General features: G+C 36.8%; 1 protein-coding gene across 1 annotated transcript; it reads left to right on the forward strand.

The window, feature by feature from the left end:
* Nucleotides 1-435: 435 nt before the first annotated feature.
* Nucleotides 436-13261, forward strand: ELOVL7 (ELOVL fatty acid elongase 7; the record flags this gene model as incomplete). The annotated part of the gene is made up of 7 exons (XM_082496948.1): nt 436-499; nt 2818-3008; nt 5378-5458; nt 5885-5941; nt 7694-7799; nt 10669-10805; nt 12094-13261. 7 exons carry the CDS (start codon nt 436-438, stop codon nt 12295-12297), a joined length of 840 nt encoding a protein of 279 aa, XP_082353074.1. The 3' UTR covers nt 12298-13261.
* Between the last annotated feature and the right edge of the window lie 388 nt (nt 13262-13649).

Genomic DNA, 13649 nt, shown 5'->3' on the forward strand with positions numbered 1-13649 from the left:
GTTGCAAAGCTGAACTTCTTCACATATCAGTGACTTGGATGTTAAGTGGAGATGGCAATAAAAATGAATTTAAGCAGCTGCTCTTTATGTATATTTTCTCCTTAACTGTAACGGCTAACCACAATATGGTTTCTTGAGATAACGCTTTATGGCATAAAGCACCTTGTTTGGTATGTAGAGATTACAAAACCATATTGTTGCGCGTAACAGCTCAGCTATAAATTAGCACCAGGCATAGTGAGACGTGGTCAGCTAATGATCCCTGATCTGTATTTCACATGTGGCATACTGTTAGCCCTCTCTCTATTTTTTCATTCTGTTTCATGAAAATATTTTCTAAAACACTTTATTGACCTTTATTTTATTAATTACAAAAATCCATATTTCTGTTTTGTTTTCCTGCAGGCAGCATTATAAAATTTTAATCAAGTGAAAATGGCCCTTAGCAATCTGACATCAAAGGCCGTACTACTGTATGATGAATGGATTAAAGATGCTGGTGAGTCATTTAAATCTAAAACTTATTAGCTTTCAATAATTTTGAATAGCAATGCGTAGCTATTCTAGGTATACTGTTTATCAACTTAAAAACATTTACAGGAAGACAAAGGTACTTTAAGGCTTGCAAGGTTACATATAGACATTTTTAACTGTAAAGAACAGACTAGTTTCTACTTTTTAAAAAAGGAAAAAAAGCAAAACGGGGCTAGTTTATGGTTATAACTTCAGACTAAAGAAAGTGCAGACAGTAATTCTTCTGTAAGAGTTTCTGGTGTGTGGGAATAAATAGTTTATGTTTTTCTTATGCTACTGAATGTAAGGCTTTAATTCTTTTTCATTACTGAACAACGGTATTTTATCAGTTAATTGTGCTAGGTGCATGGTGTTGCTGTATTTTGCTTTTGCAAAGTGAAATAAAATCCTTGATAAGTTATAGTGTCTTGAAATTACTCCTTGGAGTAATTAACTCTGTCACAGTTCTGTTTTTAAAGGAATGGTAGTCTCTATTTGCAGCTGGTATGAGGATATTAAACATGTTTTGCTTTAATGTTGTTCTGTGGTTCTGCGTGCTTACCAAAAAACGTCAGAGATGTCAAGTTTAGGGTTAAAACCAATCTGTTGCGGTGGCACCCTTGTGCGTTCCTCACTATGTTAGGCACATAGTGACACGGATTAGCAGATTCCTGGGGAAAACTTGACAAGCAGTTAAAATTTGATTAATAAAATTACTAATTTATTTTTCCAGTATACCTGAGAACCATTTTTCTTGTTCTGTAGAACCACAGCATGCAAGTGAAAAGGGAGTTTTATCAGTATAATTCATGGGGTGAAGTGGATTGGGATGGAGCTGGGTGATGCAGCATTTCTGCTGCAGTGTCCATGACCTCAGAATTTGAGTTCCTTGTCTCCCTGCCTACCACTGCCTGTATTTGGCATCTTGTAGTGTACTGTCAGTGGCTGGACATGGTTTCTTCTGGGAAGACCAATGGAAAAGTTTTGGTAGTATCAGTGCACGGGGTTGGACACAGACAAAGCAGTCAGTTGTGAAGAGCTGGTGATTCTCTTGCAGTGCCACACACGCAGGTGCCTAGTGCTGTGGTTCACAATCCTTGTTGGTCTGTGGGCACCAGCACAGGGCACGCTACAGGCTGTGAGCAGCATTATATTGTGCTTTCCTCCTCAATCTGTTTTAAAACTTCCTGTGGCTATAAACGATATCAGAGGGTCTCATGGTTGATATGTAACTTGAATGCTATGGGTGGAAAAATCACTGACTTAGGACATTTGAACATGAACTAAATAGACACTCAACAAAAATTGCAGTGGTGTAACTTCACCACCCAAATACAGCAGCGAACCATGAAAGCAGCAGTTTACTGAGTTGGTAGTTAAGTTGGGGATCATTCTGAAACGAATCTTCCAAAAAAAGTCAGTTTATAAAAATTAGAAAAATATACGTTAAGAAAAAATACATAAAGTTCATGTCAATTCGCCTGCTTACGGAGGAATGTTGAAGGCTTTGGTGAGCTGGGACTCAAGTGATGAACCACAGAAGGGTGCAGTGGAGCTCCAAGGGAGCGCCTGCCAGCCTCAGCTGCGCGGAGGAGAGGGAGCGGTATGTGTGTAGGAGAATGACTTTCTGCAATACTTCTCTCTGGGATAACTGGAGGGGAAATTGCAACACTTCTGCTGTTTGGAGGCTTGCAATATGAAAGCGTGTTTTATGGTGCTGTGAAAGTGGTGACTTGCCTGGACTGAATAGGCACAAGCCTCGTGTGCTAAGCTATGAATGCCAACTGATGGGACAGAAGGTCTTCCAACGTTAAAATCCCCATATTTACCACATCTAATGCATGCTGCTTATAAAGTTCAAGGATCTTGAAAAGTGGGGCTACTCCCTATCTGTGACTTGACCTTGTGAAACAAAGTTCATGCTTCTCCAGAAGAAAGAAGTCTCAGATGTAAACACAGCCTCGGTGATCTGCTTGTGCGTTGCCAACCTGTGCTGCCCTCTGAGCCCCGTTCATGTGTGAAAATGGACTTTTCATGGAGGAGAGCTCTCGACTGAAAATCGGGTCGCTTAGGTGTCTCCTCTTCATTACGTGTGAAGAAACGATGCAAAAAGGAGTGCTGAATCCTGCAGGTGTTAAATCTTGTTATCCAGTTGGTATGGATTTGAAGTGAACGGACTCTGAAACATGATCAGTGACAGCAAAACCTAAACTGTTAAGAATTAAATACCTTTCTGTAGCTGTTTTATGATCTAGTAAGCACTGGAAAGGTCTGATATAATTTTCTTTTTTACCCTTCCTCTAGATCCAAGACTGGAGGGCTGGCCGCTCATGTCTTCACCTTTTCCAACAACCTTTATCATTGGAACCTACATTTATTTTGTCACTTCCTTGGGGCCCAAACTCATGGAAAATAAAAAACCTTTTGAACTCAGGCAGATAATGGCATTTTACAACTTTAGTGTGGTAGCCCTTTCTTTATATATGACTTATGAAGTAAGTACTACTTTTATTTGTAACACGCTTGTATATTTTCTATCTAACTATCCTCTTACTAACTTTTAATAATTTTATTAATATAATTCCCACTCTGCAATTCTCGGAAAACTATTACTGTTTTAATTATATTCTTCCAAACAGTATGCTAAACTGATTGAGCTGATACTTGAAAAAAGAGAATAATTCATACAAAGAAAGAGAGATGGTAAAATATTCTATGTGTAATTATATATAATTTACAAAATTAAAAATCCTCATAATTTACTTAATTTCCCCAGGCTGCGGCAGGTAAAGCAGACTATATCTTTTTCTTAGTCTTGCAATTGTTTCTATCTTACTACATGTTAGTCAACACTGATGTTTCACACACTGTAAAGTACGTTTACTACAGAATAATCTTCAGTCAGATCTGCCTTTTGAATGACAGAAGTTAACAATATCTAATCTGGGGATCTTCACCCTTAAAGAAAAAACAAAAATCACAAAACCCACCAACCAACAAAACAAAAAACAAACAATAAAACCTAAGATGAAAATCTTTAGCATTGATTTTTTTCTTTTTTTTTTTTTTTTTTCACTCCCAGAAATAGTAAATGTTCTTTTTCTCAATAGGAATGTTGAGATTTTGCTATATTTCATAGCCTAAGCAAATGTTAGACTTTTAAAACTGGAAAGCCTGGATGAGTTGTATAGGGTTATGGGTTGAACGACCTAAAAATCCATAATGATGAATGGGATAGAATTAGTAGAAGTTTTAATTTAGAATGAGCTTTTAAACCTTAAAATAGCTAATGTCTGTTTTTTTTTTTTTTTTAAGTGTAGCTATTTAATGATAGTATTGTGTGACTGATAGCCTTATAAATTTGCTTGGTGTAACATCACTATGCTAGTACTGACCCTTTTTGTGTTAAATCTGGCTTTGTGGCTATTTCAGGTGCGGCAAACTGTTAATGAAAAATTGTCAGATTATCATGCCAAATTGGCAGGGTACCTTTCTTTCAGCTCAATTTGCATAAATTTCATCATGAGTTACAGTGAACTGCCTGACAATTCTGTTAACAGCGCTCTACAGGTAGTGCGGCAGCAGCTGCTCTATGTCATGACTGTTGTGTGGAAAGCTGGAAGTGGTGGGCAAGGTGCATTCATTTATTATTTACTCTTTGATTTGAAAAATAACCAAACTTCCTTTTGTGATTTAGTGATAAGTTTGGTTTTGGTTATAACCCTCAGAAACAACAACAACAAAAAAACAACTAAACTTCTGTTTGTGTCTGACAGTAGCACATTATTCAATTAGTCTGCTGTCAAGAACTCCATGTTACAATTTAATGAAAGAATGCGTGGATAGAGTGTAACAGATTGAATCTCTGCTATTGTCTGGCTCCCCGGTAAAAGCTGATTCTTTCCCTCTTTGGACCCAAGCCAATGGGTGGGTGCTTAAGGATTGTGCTGTCTTGGTGGTGTTTCAAATCTTGTTTTATTGAAGCAAATAATTATTTTATGGAAGTTAAACATCTATTGCCGTCAGGGACTAAACCCCTCAGTCTGTTAAAAGAGCTTAATCTCTTACCGTGCATGAGTGGATGATGATGATGATGATGATGATCAATGGATGAGAAGCACTTTATAAACAGATATAAAATGCGGTAGTCCTAGTGGCTGGCAGGGAAATGAGCCAAGTGTAATATTAACAATGTTGTTCTTGTCCGACCTTCAATATATTCCAAGAGAAAAGATTAAATGATATTTGTTAGATACAGTCCTTTAGTCATGCATGTGCACTTGACTGTCCTTCCTATCGGTGAAAGACTAATTGAATTGTGCAGTTTAACTTAGTAAAATTTTAGTAACTATGATACTAAAAATATAGTGCATATTGATTAATTTCTTGTCTTTAATGCTATTAAGCCATATTTTTCTGTTGCGCTGGTTTCCTTTCAGTATAAAGATGCTGTGCTGGTTTCTTTTCAGTATTAAGATGTTTGACCGTGATAGCAATTTACAAAAAAAACTTAATGTTTGATTTGGTTTTGTGGTCTGATTAACACAGTAAGTTGCTTTTCTAACATTGGTTTTGAGATGCAGCTGTTTCTCTTCTTTGGTTGCTAATGCTGAGATAATAGGTGTAGGAAGAAAGCTCTTGTCCGTAGGTGTGGTCCTGGAATTAGAAATTCATTAATCTGCAACAGCAGAGGATTTTACAGTAGCTGGCCCACACAGAGGTAGATGATTGAAAAGGGTGCTGATTCAACAAGTTTTTAATATTGTTTTCCCCTCCTTCTTTTCTTGCGAAAGTAATCCGAAATTAATGAATTTTTCAAAAGACATAAAGTAAATCTTTGCCCTTTCCCTTTTCTTTGCTCCAGTTTCTTATGTCAGGTTGGGCCACGGAGTACTCATTCCGGTGCGATATCGTTGACTACTCGAGGTCACCTACAGCTCTACGTGTAAGTTGCTAAAAGTAAAGCTGAATTGTTCTGCTACAGTGACTTTATTTTTGGAAATGCTTTTTGAACAACCAAATGCACTGCTGTAGAGTGGAATGCAGTAAATGGAAATGCCCTCTTGCATAATGTAGAGCATGTGAGTAGTCTGGAGGGGTTGATTGTTTGGGGGGGGGGGGGAAAGAGGCAATGTATTTCTTGCCTTGTTCTTCTTGGTTTAAAATTCCTTCAGGATTAAATGTTTTGTGTTTTTAAAGAAAAACAAACAAACAAACAATCAAAGTGTACATTTCAATATTTGTCAACCTGGTGACATCACTTACTTGTCCCAATACTTTCTTTTTATATAGTTACTTATTTTTACCTACAGCTGCTTAGTCTTATTTATGACTATTATGATTTGACAATTCCTGTTTTTCACTCTTGCAGATGGTACGAACTTGTTGGCTTTACTACTTTTCCAAGTTCATTGAATTATTAGACACTGTAAGTATCTGTAGCCTAATAAAAGAAGTAGTGATGTTTCCTTTTCACAGCAGAAGAAATGGTGCTGTTGGGGGCTAGGTGCATACTTTACTCTCTATTTAGCCCTCCAACCTTCGATTATTGGAATACCATGAAGGTGTTTACCCTTATTATCCCTTCTCATCTTATTGTCCCTTTACACTGTCATTCCTTCATTATCAGGAAATATGTTAATGAGAGAACACACCTTTAAGAACTTAGGAAGCCCAGGCAACTTGTCTTTAACAGCTGACTACATGAAGCTGTTGTGCTACAGCTATGCTTGTGTCCACACTGCAGATAAAAAACAGTGTTGATCACGTTGAATTTTTTTCCACGTCACTTTCAGATTTTATCTTCCACACTCAGAACGTTTGCATCAGCAGCTCTGGATACAGCATAAATTGCCATACCTACCTGCTCTAAATTCATTTGCATGCCTTCGTGGTCACTATAGATGTGTTTGATACCAGGCTGGTATTTTGTTTCAAAGAACGTCTGAGCTGCAATGCATTGGAGCAGAATGCAGCCCTTGCTCACCACCAGCAGCCATCTGCCTTCCCTTCCTCCCAAGACTGACACCTAGTAGGGGTGGTTTAGCTGTTCTCCAGCTAGCTTCTGAGCGTTGGAATCGGATGTGATTTTGTTTGCTTGATTGTATGGGGCGCAATAGTGGTTATTCAGGAGCTGACTCATGAGCATTTAGGATGCTCTACACCCAGCCAGCAAAGTTAGACATCTAACTTTCATCTGCAAATGCTCGTGATTCAGCACTGGAACATCTTACTGACGGAGCCAAATGGAATGGCAATGGAAGGGCCAGGAATGCTAAAACTGGAAAAGCTTGACAAATTTAGCCCTCTATTTACCTTTACTACCCACTGATTAGACTGCTCCTTTTTAATTAGTCCTAGGCCTGAAAAATTCTTTTTGGGGAAAAAAAAAAAATTGTATTGTTTCAATCCACCCAATCAGGTTCCTGTTTCTCAGCAGCTTTTTGGTTTTATTGCAAAAGTAATTTATTAGCTGTATTTAAGTCAGTTTTCAAATGTTTTCCTTGGCACAGCAGACTTCTTTTCTTCTGTGTTCCTTTGCTTGCCATCTGATACTACCCTTCACATGACCTGACCTCTCCTCACACACTTGTCTTGCTGTGTGTTCCCTTAACACTTCCCTCAATGTCTGTCCTTTAAAGTGTGGCCCATCAATATCAACTACAAATACCTACCTATATTCTGTCCAATTTTGCCTTTCTGCACTGGTAGCTAGGTCACTATTCACTTGGTTCAGCCCAAACCATGACAAAGTGCTATTTCTCTTAATATTTTCTACTGTCTCTATCTGTTGCTAGTCCTTCAGCTACTTTTCTCAAATGGCCTTGCCTTGGTTGTTCAGGCAACTTAAAACCTGATGCTTCTAGATGCTTCTCAATCCAAGCAAGTCCATCTTACACTGTCCGTTGCGCACACAGGTGATGGCTCAACCTTGGACATTCGCTTTCAAAGCTTGCCCTGGCTTTTGAGACTCCACAGGTGGATTTTACATCCTGTTTTTTTGTTTTTTTTTTTTGAAAACTAGTCTGCATATCCAGAGCCTCAGCTTCCCTTCTCCCACGACTGCAGCTGTGAAGAATTTTTAAATCTATAGTAGTGAGCAACCAGCATACAGTTTTATGTAAGTATGTTGGGCTTGATTATCTCCTGTAACATTGTGTTCATTAAAAATCTGTTTCAGATATTTTTTGTGCTGCGTAAGAAAAACAACCAAGTTACATTCCTGCATGTCTTTCATCATTCCATCATGCCATGGACCTGGTGGTTTGGAGTCAAATTTGCTGCAGGTAGTGGAGAGAGAGTTTAAGTTGTACATGTCTTCTGGTAGTAAAAGTTAACTATGCTAGACAAAAATATTTAACTAACAGAATGAAAAATCTTGCAAACATCAATGTTTTTAAATTTAGGTGTCTGCAGTATTTCATGGAACATCTGAGATCACCATAATTATTTAAATGGGTGGGGAGTTCTGATTTTTCCTATTTAACAGCATTTTGTGCAGTGTTGGTTTCTTCGGGGGTGGGGGGGTGCAGAGGAGGGAGGTATATATAAGCAAAGAGCATTATTACATGAAAAAGAGATGCGACTGCAAAATCAGAAGTGCTAGGGAATGCATATAAAGCAGATAATTCTGTTGAAATGACTTCAAAGCCATTTGTCCCTCTGAAATGTAAGAACAGAGTTGGAAGGGAGGACTGTGCTCTCATTTTTATTGCCTGTTTAAGAAATTATTCAGGCTTTCCTGTAGTTATTTTTACTGGCTTTAGGTAGCATAATTGAGCTTTATTTACATCTAATACTTTAGCTTTCACAAAACTACAGAAATATTTTCTGGACCTTACTTATCACGAAACTTGAATTGTACTGAATTGAAAGTCTTTGTCCACTTCTAGCTTACCTTCACTTTCTCCTTTCCTGCTCTGGGTGTCTAGGCATACATCATCCTATGCTATATTATTAGTGTGCACCATTAATAAGTATAGCTTGCCATGAAAATAGCCTGATAAGCACAGAGTGGAGAAATGCACAGTCATTTAGTAGTCCATCTCTAGGAGGGTATAAGGGTTCTTTTAGGAGTTTCTACCAAGAAAAAAAGTTTGTTTTGTGCATGTTTCTTCACTCATGTTCTCTAGCATGTTTTTTTTTTTCTCCCAGAAAATTGGTAACAAATTGATGAAGACAACCATTGCTTATTAAGTCTGATCTCTTAGTGTCTGTTTTATTTTCGTATTCATGAGACCTGGATGCAGTTCAGAGACTTGTGGATGAGATCTTTTGAACATGTTCAGTGTGCAGATTTTCCTACTGTTTAAAAGGATATCCTTCTGCTGTGTTTGTTGAGTTTCTGTTATCAGGAAGCTGGTGTCTTGATCACATCTTTCTCAAATGTTGCTGAGTAACTGGTATTTTAAGCTTATGATGAAATTGTGAGTAGTTTTCTCAGCATACAGTTCAGTGTGTTTATATGTTAGCAAAAAAACCCTACAACAAACCACTAACCAAAACCAACCCAGCAACTAACAGTCCCTCCTCTTCAACCTTGAAAAGTTTCCATTTATAGTTGATTAACTTTCTGCCTTTTATCTGGACATCGGATCAGTGTACCAGCTACAGGCCTCTGATTTTGCATCGGATTCAAATTTCCCATGTGATAATTTGACAAATACTTTCAGCAAAATGCAAGAACTGTTTTGTCCTCTGCTAATAATAGTCCCTCATACTCATGCAGAGCTGTGTTTACTCCTGCAACTCTATTGCTTATCTTTATACTAATCTTTCCAAATGTTGTTCTGTTTGATAACCTAAATTTTTTTTTCCAAGAATTTCAGTCCTGCTGATGATTATCTTGTATTCAGTTTCATCACTGTTCGTCCTTCTGAATAGTGCCATTGATCAAGTTTTCGACCTGTTTGGAAAAAATCAACAGCTCTGAATGGAGATGCTGATTTTTCTGTGATCTGATATTAACATGAAATTGCAAAATGGTGCTTATGTATGGTGTTGCTTTTTGGAGCGTGTTTTTGTACTGTTGATAAGGTTTTCTATTTTTTTTCCCCTCTGTTTTAATTATTTGTTTTTTTTCTTTTGAATATTCACTGTGCAAGCCAAAAAAAGTATGTACATTTGAACTGTGAGAACACTCAAATTATTTTTAAAAACACAAATAGCTAAGTTTCAGGGAAAGTTTGCAATCACAGCTGGAGTAATTATGATCTATCAAGCTGGAACATTAGTGTGAGCCACTAAAATCATAAAGTAAGTTTTATTTTTAACTTGAATGATTCTTAATAGGAAACTGGCTTTTTTCCCCTCACTAAATGTCTGCTTTTATGTCATCTTGTTTTCTTCCTGATGCTTAGTATTTTTTATGTTCATATTTCTGTTAAAAATACTTTTCTGTCTGCCAGTTCTTGGATCACTTTTACCTATATTTTCTTCTGTTCTTTAAAATAAAATTACTTTGAGCAGGGTCAACTAACTCCATAGCTGATGCAATGGAAAAGGAAGTATTTCCTTACTTGCTTTGTGAGATGTCTGTAACTTACCAGTTTCAGTCATGAGTGTGCCCTACATGGGCCTACTTGGCCTTAAATTTCCTTTTCACTGTAAGTATGGTTTTGAGATGGACCATGGATTTGTGAGACCCTCACTTAGGTCAAAAACTTACTGTCTGAAACTGTGATTCTGTCCCTGGGAATGCAGAAATCTGTGTTGGGGAGAGAAGTATTACTTATCCTCCAGATCTTTGCAAAGTTCATCATGATATCTAGAAAAGAGGTGTAAACCAGGAGGAATATTGTTTCTACTAAATTCTCCGCATCTTCATCATGTATATGTTTTAATAAATAACAATAATAAAAAAGAACCCAAAGAACAAAAAATTCCACTAAAACCTTTTGCAGATGATTAGATCAGCTGTGTTTTATTGCTGTTTTGGAAATGCTTAGGTAAGCCTTTTCTGAGAAAGGAAACTGATGCAATCCCTCAGAACTAGTGTCAAGCCAATTTATGTTAAATACCTTGAGGGTTAATCAAAGTCTGCAGGTTTTGTGGTATGTGTTTTTTCTATCCCAACTCAAAATAAACTACTAGAACCTGAGGCGGGGGGCTAAAATACCTGATGCAATAATGCTACTATGTTTTGTTTTTCTACAGGTGGTTTAGGAACATTTCATGCTTTGCTGAACTGTATTGTCCATGTTGTCATGTATACTTATTATGGAATCTGTTCTTTGGGACCAGCCTATCATAAATATTTGTGGTGGAAAAAGTACATGACAACTATACAGCTTGTGAGTAATTTTCTGCTTGACGTAAACAGCTCTCAGAAAGCTGATTGTGGCTAAGAGGCTTGATGCAATACATTTGTACTTTTAGTTATGTTCATGTGTGTAGGCCACAGTTGGTACAAGGTTTACTCATCTTTTAATTGAGTAAAACGAAAGTTGTGAGCTCCCTTCAATTATATACTTAAATCTGCTGACTTCAGCATTCACTATAGTCCCAGATTTAGACACGTGAGCTTTTCAGTTATGCTGTACTTGGTAGATACATTTACAAAACTAATTGCCTGTGTAAAAATGATAAGAATGTATTTTACACTGATAACACCTAATTAATGTACAGAATACACATGTGCCTAGTAGTGAGGAAAGGGGAAAAGAAGTATTTTTTTTAGCATTTCATGTCTGTTCTTTCATAGAAAATGTTTGTGGTTAGAGAATTTACCTCTCTAACTCAAAGCATTAAAAAGCATTCTTGCAGTAATTACATTGTGTTTTATCAGCATTAGATTGCTATCAAAATGTTACTGCACTGGGTGCTTTTTCATGCCCAGTGTTTTTAATAGCTGGATTTTCAAAATTCAGGTTCTGGCTAAACAATTAGTTTGGCCTGAGCAAGGATGCTGATGGAGAAGGGAAATGAGCAGGGAGAAGCAGTAATGGCTGTCTGCTTGCGCAGCACAATGTTAATAGAATAGTTCATGTAGCCATGTGTAACTCTACACAATTTAGCTTGAATATTTATAACTTACTTAAAGTCTTTTTGTCTTGGCGGCACTGCCAGTGAATTATTAACTTGCAGTTCAACGTGGAAATTCATTACTTTCTTTTTTTAAATCCTCCATTACATTTTTTTGGGGGACCTGCTGACCTTTATGTCACATGCTAGTGTGTGAGGAAGGTGAGAAATTACGTTCACCAATCCTAGAATGGTTACCTTTTTGTTTTTCTGGCTAATTTTTCTAAAGGAGTCTCCTGTTTGTCATGGGTCAAACACTGTTCTCTCTTCTCTGAATTGGCCAGGGCAGACTCCCATTCTCCCAGTATGAGTTTCTCAGTGCTGCTTGTAATTCATTTTGTCCCAGGACTTCTCTTTCTTTACTCTGTGATAATGTTTTTCAGTGGGGTAACACTTTGTGGAGCAAGGGTCTAAAGGTGCACCTCTATCATTTTAAAAAGCCTCTTCCCAAACACACTTTCTGTTTTTCTGTATGCAAGTTATGCTGAAACTTTTTAAACTTCTGTAGTAAGTCTGTCATTTATTTTTAAAGTACTTTTCTTCACCTTTTTCCTCCAGGTCCAGTTTATTATGATTACATGCCATATAGGACAAATCTACATCATGGATGATTGTCCGTACCAGTATCCAATTTTCATGTTTATTATTTGGCTATATGGCTCTATGTTTTTAGTCTTGTTTCTCCACTTCTGGTACCACGCTTACACGAAGGGACAAAGACTACCAAAGATGGCAAAAAATGGGATCAGCAAAGATCAGTGAAACAAATTCTTGTCTCTAAAAACAAAGAAGTGTATATGTCAAAGTGGAAACTTGCACTACTTGACAATCAAGATATTTAGGTGCACACACTACACAGTGTATATTTTTTATGTTTTCTTCCAAAACAGAATTTGTATTTTTACTGTAAGTTATTTGGGATTCGGAATTTGGGGAGTGGGGGTAGCAGTGTGGATCTCTGATTTAAAGAAAAAAAAAAAAAAAAAAGAAAAAAAGGTGTGTTTTCAACAGCTTGTTCTTGTTTATCCTATAAGAAATGAATAGATAGATGATATCTATCTAGAAGATGCACAAAAATAAAAATATTCATTGGGAAAATTAAAATGCGTATGACAAGTACTGAGTACTTTGAATGCTGAAAGGGGATAAAATTACTCCACCTTAAATGTTGTAAGTTGTGGAGACTGTCAGCTGCATTTTAAAAGAATGAATCTTCAATAAGTACTGTTTATAGAATCTAAAGTTATTATTAATATAGTTAATACATAAACATTGTTAGATGTGTTTACAAACTATATTACTTTAATGAAAGGAATGTATGTTAATCTGTCAAGGTATGGCGTTTCATTTTAAGATCATAGATTTTTGGATATACTCTCTTTTACTAAGATAACCATTTCATGTTCTACTCACTTGAACATTATTCTAAATGTTGGAAACCTACTAGTTTGAGGATTATCTGAACTGTCTTGTAGTGTAATGATAAAAATGTCTTACTGATTTGTTCACCGAAGTAGCCTAATATACTTATTACTCATTGTTATCTATGGATATATTTTGATATTGGTAGCCTAGGCTGTTCAGGGGGGAAAAAATCTTGTAATTCAGTAGCCAAAATCTTAGTCCTCAACTAAGTTTTTAAAAAAATTATTTTGATTGAAGCCTAAATGTCACCTAGCATGACTGTACTGTGCTCTATTTTCTTACATTTCCATTATCTATTGAAATACATGCCTAGAAAGATTTTCTGTTGTTTGGGTTTTTTTTCATTGTTATTATTATTATTGTTTGGTTTTAACATCTCAAGGTTAAAGTCTCTCCATTAATACCACCAGCTACCTTGTCCAGAACTAGGGAAAAAGATGTGCCATTCTCTGAGCTGCTGAGAGTGGGTTAGGCAGTGGGTGACTGGGTGTGATTCCAGTCCGTGTAGAAGTAACCAGTATGTTGTTTTCCATGGTTAGGCAGACTGTTAGGGTCACACATGTATAGAAATCAAAGGACCTAGCTATTTGTATGCACATTGCGTTTGTACTGTATCAATTTATTAAGGATTTGGTGCATGTAACAGACCTGTAAACGAGGAGTTAAAGGTGTTTAAATTAATGTTACCT

The sequence above is a fragment of the Vanellus vanellus genome (genome assembly GCF_965231255.1).
Source record: "Vanellus vanellus genome assembly, chromosome: Z".
Lineage (NCBI taxonomy): Eukaryota > Metazoa > Chordata > Aves > Charadriiformes > Charadriidae > Vanellus > Vanellus vanellus.